This window comes from Cebus imitator, unplaced genomic scaffold (genome assembly GCF_001604975.1).
Source record: "Cebus imitator isolate Cc_AM_T3 unplaced genomic scaffold, Cebus_imitator-1.0 Scaffold190, whole genome shotgun sequence".
Taxonomy (NCBI): Eukaryota; Metazoa; Chordata; class Mammalia; order Primates; family Cebidae; genus Cebus; species Cebus imitator.
Genome location: NW_016107505.1, coordinates 155,894 through 163,294, shown reverse-complemented (window position 1 = coordinate 163,294; position 7,401 = coordinate 155,894). Strand labels below are relative to the sequence as shown.

At 41.5% G+C, this 7,401-nt stretch overlaps 1 protein-coding gene across 2 annotated transcripts in view; it reads left to right on the top strand.

The window, feature by feature from the left end:
* GP6 (glycoprotein VI platelet) overlaps nt 1–7,401 on the top strand; it is a 27,851-nt gene that overhangs the window by 17,894 nt on the left and 2,556 nt on the right. The window contains exon 6 of one of the 2 annotated variants that reach the window (XM_017546524.2): nt 5,547–5,597. In XM_017546524.2, the coding sequence (XP_017402013.1) occupies nt 5,547–5,597 (51 nt within the window). Of the gene's footprint in view, nt 1–5,537; nt 5,598–7,401 lie in introns of both variants that reach the window. The other variant, XM_017546523.2, reaches the window with a different exon arrangement.

Genomic DNA, 7,401 nt, shown 5'->3' with positions numbered 1-7,401 from the left:
AAAAAAAAAAAAAAAGAAAAGAAAAAATGAAAGAAAACAAAAAAAGAGTGAAAAGAAATAAACAAAGCCTCCAAGAAATATGGAATTATGTAAAAAGACCAAATCTACATTTGACAGGTGTACCTGAATGTGACGGGGAGATGAAACCAAGTTGGAAAACACTCTTCAGGATATTATCCAAGAGAACTTCCCTGACCTAGCAAGGCAGGGCAGCATTCAAGTCCAGGAAATACAGAGACCACAAAATATTCCTCACGAAGAGCAACCCCAAGACACATAATTGTCAGATTCACCAGGGTTGAAATGAAGGAAAAATGCTAAGGGCAGCCAGAGAGAAAGGTGGAGTTACCCACAAGGGGAAGCCCATCAGACTCACAGCAGATCTCTTGGCAGAAACCCTACATGCCAGAAGAGAGTAGAGGCCAATATTCAGCATCCTTAAAGAAAAGAACTTTCAACCCGGAATTTCACATCCAGCCAAACTAGGCTTCATAAGTGAAGGAGAAATAACATCCTTACAGACAAGCAATTGCTGAGAGATTTTTGTCACCACCAGACAGGCCTTACAAGAGGTCCTAAATGAAGCACTAAACATGGAAAGGAGCAACCAGTACCAGCCACTGCAGAAACAAATTGTAAAGAACACCGACACTATGAAGAAACTGCACCAACTAATGGGCAAAACAACCAGCTAGCATCAAAACAGCAGGATCAAATTCACACATAATCTTAACCTTAAATGTAAATGGGCTAAATGCTCCTATCAAAAGACACAGACTGGCACACTGGATAAAAGTCAAGAGCCATCAGTGTGCAGTATTCAGGAGACCCATCTCACATGCAAAGACATACGTAGTGTCAAAATAAAGGGATGGAGGAAGATTCACCAAGCAAATGAAGAGCAAAAAAAAGTAGGGATTGCAATACTAGTCTCTGATAAAAAGACTTTAAACCAACGAAGAAAAAAAAAGACAAGGGCATTATATAATGGTAAAAGGATCAATGCAACAAGAAGAGCTGACTCTCCTAAATATACATGCACCCAATGCAGGAGCACCCAGATACATAAAGCAAGTTCTTAATGACCTACAAAGAGACTTAGACTCCTGCACAATAATAGTGGGAGACTTTAACACTCCACTGTCAATATTAGACAGATTAACAAGACAGAAAATTAACAAGCATATCTAGGACTTGAACTGAGATCTAGATCAAGCAGACCTAATAGACATCTACAGAACTCTCCACCCCAAATCTATAGAATATACATTTTTCTCAGCACCACACTGCACTTACTCTAAAATTGACCACATAATTGGAAGTAAATCACTCCTCAGCAAATGCAAAAGAACAGAAATCGTAACAGTCTCTCAGACCACAGTGCAATCAAATTAGAACTCAGGATTAAGAAACTCACTCAAAACCACACAACTACATAGAAACTGAACAACCTGCTCCTGAATTAATACTGGACAAATAACGAAATGAAGGCAGAAATAAAGATGTTCTTAGAAACCAATGAGAATGAAGACGCAACATACCAGAATCCCTGGGACACATTTAAAGCTGTGTCTGGAGGGAAATTTATAGCACTAAATGCCCATATGAGAAGCGAGGAAAGATTTAAAATACTCTACCATCACAATTAAAAGAGCTAGAGGAGCAAGATCAAACAAATTCAAAAGCTAGTAGAAGACAAGAAATAACTAAGATCAGAGTAGAACTGAAGGAGATAGAGACACAAAAAAACTCTTCAAAAAACCCAGTAAATCCAGGAGTTGGTTTTTTGAAAAGATCAACAAAACAGATAACATCTAGCCAGACTATTAAAAAAGAAAAGAGAGAAGAATAGAATAGATGTAATAAAAAATGATAAAGGGGATATCACCACTGATTCCACAGAAATACAAACTACCATCAGACATTACTACAAACACCTCTGTGCATATAAACCAGTAAATCTAGAAGAAATGGATAAATTCCTGGACACTTACACCCTCCCAAGACTAAGCCAGGAAGAAGGTGAATCCCTGAACAGACCAATAACAAGGTCTGAAGTTGAGGCAGCAATTAATAGCCTACCAACCAAAAAAAGTCCGGGACCAGACAGATTCACAGCTGAATTCTACCAGAGGCACACAGAGGAGCTGGTACAATTCCTTCTGAAACTATTCCAATCAATACAAAAAGAGGGAATCCTCCCTAACTCATTTAATGAGACCAACATCATCCTGATACCAAAACCTGGCAGAGACACAACTGAAAAAAGAAAATTTCAGGCCAATATCCACAATGAACAATGATGCAAAAATCCTGGACAAATTACTGGCAAACCCAATCCAACAACACATCAAAAAGCTTATCCATCACGATCAAGTCGGCTTCATCCCTGGGATGCAAGGCTGTTTCAACATATGCAAATCTATAAATGTAATCTATCACATAAACAGAACCAAAGACAAAAACCACATGATTATCTCAATTGATGCAGAGAAGGCCTTTGACAAAATTCAACAGCCCTTTATGTTAAAAACAAAAACTCTCAATAAACTAGGTATTGATGGAACGTATCTCAAAATAATAAGAGTGATTTATGACAAACCCATGACCAATATCATACTGAATGGGCAAAAACTGGAAGCATTTCCTTTGAAAACTGGCACAAGACAAGGATGCCCTCTCTCATCCCTCCTATTCAACATAGTATTGGAAGTTCTGGCCAGGGAAATCAGGCAAGAAAAAGAAATGAAGGGTATTCAATTAGGAAAAGAGGAAGTCAAATTGTCTCTATTTGCAGATGACATGATTGTATATTTAGAAGACCCCATCTTCTCAGCCCAAAATCTCCTTGAGCTGATAAGCAACCTCAGCAAAGTCTCAGGATACAAAATCAATGTGCAAAAATTACAAGCATTCTTATACACCAATAACAGACAGCCAAATCATGAGTGAACTCACATTCACAACTGCTACAAAGAAAGTAAAATACCTAGGAATACAACTAACAAGGGATGTGAAGGACTTCTTCAAGGAGAACTGCAAACCACTGCTCAAGGAAATGAGAGAGAACACAAACAGATAGAAAAACATTCCATGTTCATGGTTAGGAAGAATCAATATTATGGGGAGGAAGGCAGCAAGCCACATAGCCATGTATGTACTTATGCAACAGTCTTGCATGTTCTTCACATGTACCCCAAAACCTAAAACGCAATAAAATACATATATTTTTTAAAAAGTAAAGAATAAAAAAGAATAATAGTTAACATTCACTGAGAGCCTCTTCTGCCAGCACCTTCTAACTACTTTACGTGAATTATTTTGATCCTCCCAACAATGCTATGAGCAAAGTATAATTATATATTTTAAAAAAGGCCATACTGCTGAAAGTAATTTATAGATTTAATGCTACCCCCATCAAGCTACCATTAACCTTCTTCACAGAATGCGAAAAAAACACCTTAAAGTTCATCTGGAACCAAAAGAGAGCCTGCAGAGCTAAGACAATTCTAAACAAACAAACAAACAAAACAAAGCTGGAGGCATCATGATACCTGACTTCAAACTATACTACAAGGCTACAGTAATCAAAACAGCATAGTACTGGTACCAAAACAGACACATAGACCAATAAAACAGAACAGAGGCCTCAGAAGTAACGCCACATATCTACAACCATCTAATCTTTGACAAACCTGACAAAAACAAGCAATAGGGAAAGAATTCCCTATTTAATAAACGGTGTTGGGAAAACTGGCTAGCCATATGCATAAAGCTGAAACTGGATCTCTTCCTTATACCTTATATGAAAATTAACTCCCAATGGATTAAAGATTTAAACATAAGACCTAACACTGTAAAAATTCTAGAAGAAAATCTAGGCAATACCATTCAGGACATAGGCATAGGCAAGGACTTCATGAGTAAAACACCGAAAGCGTTGGCAACAAAAGCCAAAATAGACAAATGGCATCTAATTAAATTTAAGAGCTTCTGCACAGCAAAAGAAACTATCATTAGAGTGAACTGGCAACCAATAGAATGGGAAAAAAATTTTGCAATCTACCCATGCGACAAAGGGCTAATAACCAAAATCTACAAAGAACTTAAACAAATTTACAAGAAAAAAGCAAACAACCCCATCAAAAAGTGGGCAAAGGATATAAACAGACACTTTTTAAAAGACTTTTATGCAGCCAACAAACATATGAAGAAAAAGCTCATCATCACTGGTCATTAGAGAAATGCAAATCAAAACCACATCGAGATACCATCTGACGCCAGTTAGAATGGCAATCATTAAAAAATCTGGAGACAACAGATGCTGGAGGGGATGTGGAGAAATAGAAACACTTTTACACTGTTTGTGGCAGTGTAAATTAGTTCGACCATTGTGAAAGACAGTGTGGTGATTCCTCAAGGTTGTAGAAATAGAAATACCATTTGACCCAGCAATCCCATTATTGGGTATATTCCCAAAGGATTATAAAACATTGTATTATAAAGACACATGCACATGTATGTTTAATGTGGCACTGTTTACAATAGCAAAGACTTGGAACCAACCCAAATGCCAATCAAAGATAGACTGGATAAGGAAAATGTGGCACATATGCACCATGGAATACTATGCAGCCATAAACAAGGGTGAGTTCATGTCCTTTTCAGGGACATGGATCAAGCTGGAAACCATCATTCTCAGTGGACTGACCCAGGAACAGAAAATCAAACACTGCATGTTCTTACTCCTAAGTGGGTGTTGAACAATGAGAACACATGGACACAGGGAGGGGAACATCATGCACTGGGAGCCTGTCGGGGGGTTTTGGTGGGTAGGGGAGGGATAGCAAGGGGTGGAGGGATTGGAGAGGGATAACATTAGGAGAAATACCTAATGTAAATGACGGGGGGTGGGGGGGGATGGATGCAGCAAACCACCAAGGCACACGTAGACCTATGTAACAAACCTGTACGTTCTGCACATGTACCCCAATACTTAAAGTATAATAAAAAAATGTACCATGACAACTAGGATGGCTATGATTAAAACAAAACAAACGAACAAGAAGAATTGGTGAGGATTTGTAAGAACCTTCCTGTGTTGCTGGTGGGAATATAAAATGGCGTAGCTGCTTTGAAAAACAGTCTGGTAGTTCCTCAAAAGTAAAACACAGAGTTACTATATGACTCAGTGATTCCACCACCCCTAGGTGTGTACCCAAGAGAACAGAAAACATGTGTTCACACAAAACCTTGTATGTGAATGTCACAGCAGCAAAATTCATAATAGCAAAACGTGGAAAAAACCCAAATGTCCATCAACTGATGAACAGATCTGCATCTTACTAAGCCACTGATGGAAGATAAGTCTTACACCTTTTGAATTTGTCTGTCTGCAGTGTCTGTGCAGTGTCCGTAGGAAAGAAAGGGGTTTCAGGGAGCCCAGATATTTCACAAGGGCAATGGAGGTATCTAGGGGATATAGGGAGCCACGGGAAAGACTTAACATTGTTTTGCTTTCTTATAATTCTCCTTAGCATTCCCAGAGGCCACCAGTAAACTGATCATCTCACTCACAAACAAAGTCTTCACAACTGGTGAGTAACCAGGCATTGCATGCTCAGCAGAAAGGAGCATGAGGACAGAGCTTTCTCTTCCACTGTCTAAGCCTAGAGGCTTTTCATCACTTCACCACACTGTCTGTCTCTTCCTAAGAAGGTCCTTGGTGTGAGGATGGAGCATGGGTGTCAAGTGGAGCTCTGGGGTTCAGAAGGAGGGGTATTTTGGGTAATGGAGCCATTTCTTCCTTCCTTTTTTTTGAGACAGGGACTCCCTCTGTCAACCAGGCTGGAGTACAGTGGCCTGATCTCGGCTCACTGCAACGTCTATCTCCCGGGTTCAAGTGATTCTCCTTCCTCAGTCTCCTGAGTAGCCACCACACCCAGCTAATTTTTGTATTTTTTAGTAGAGATGGGGTTTCACTATATTGGCCAGTCTGGTCTCGAACTTCTGATCTCGTGATCCACCCACCTCGGCCTTCCAAAGTGCTGGGATTACAGGTGTGAGCCACTGTGCCTGGCCAATGGGGCCATTTCAAAGATGGCAGAGCAAGGCTGTGATGGGAAGACCGCTACTCATCCCTACGCACTGCTCCCAGGATAAAGTCCTAGGCCTTCTGACTTGGCTGTGATCTAAGAATTTAATCCTGCTCCTCACTGTGTCCATGTAGAGCCCACGCTCTAGCCGCACACAGACCGTAGGTGCCTGGACATAGTACCTCTAATTACTCCGGTCCTCTGAGGACACGCTTTCCTCACACTGCAGTTTCTTTCCCCTTGCTTTTCCTGGGAAGTGTGATTTCCTTCCAGACTAATAAACACTTTCACAGATTCCCTGATAATAGGCTAGCTGTCTCCACTGGGCCCACCTGACTTTAGCTTTCATGAGGCACCTGATCCCAGAGGGTTCTAACCCTATGATGGGATCCCTCCCTATCTTCAGTTCGGGACCTCCCAGTCACCCTCAGGATGCAGTTCCAATTGTTCAGCTTGCTGTTCCATGAGCTTAGACATCCAGCCACTGCTGATCCCTCCAATCCTGTCTGCATACCTTCCACGCAGTCCCCGTGCTGTTCTCAGCCACACAGTCACTTAAAGCTCTCCGGGAGGCTTCCTATCCTCTCCTGACTCTGCACCCAAGCCACTTGCTCTTCCTTTCCTTCCATTTCCCCATGGCACCAATTCCTCAAGAAACCCTTGACCACCCAGGCTGCATTGGTGGTTCCCTCTGCTCTTGCTCAGTGTCTTGTGGGCTGCCTATTACAGCAATTTTCACAGTATATTACTTTTATCACTTTGCCTGTCATCCCAGCACTTTGACAGGCCAAGGTGGGCGGATCACCTGAGGTCAGGAGTTCGAGACCAGTCTGGCCAGCATGGTGAAACCTATTCTCTGCTAAAAATACAAAAATCTCGACTGGGGGTTAAGAATTGGGCACTAAGAGCAGGTGGCCCATGCCTGTAATCCCAACAGTTTGGGAGGCTGAGGTGGGCAGATCACCTGAGGTCAGGAGTTCAAGGCCAACCTGGCCAACATGGTGAAACCCCATCTCTACCAAAAAATGTAAAAATTAGCTGGGCATGGTGGTGTGTGTGTGTAGTCCCATCTACTTGAGAGGCTGAAGCAGGAGAGTTGCTTGAACCCAGGAGGCCAAGGTTGGAGTGAGACAAGATTGTGCCACCACACTCCAGCCTGGGCAACAGAGCAAGACTCCATCTCAAGAAAAAAAATACAAAAACTAGCAGTGTGTGGTGGCACACACCTGTAATCCCAGCTACTGTGGAGGCTGAGTCAGGAGAATTGCCTGAACCCGGGAGGTGGAGGTTACAGTGAGCCAAGATC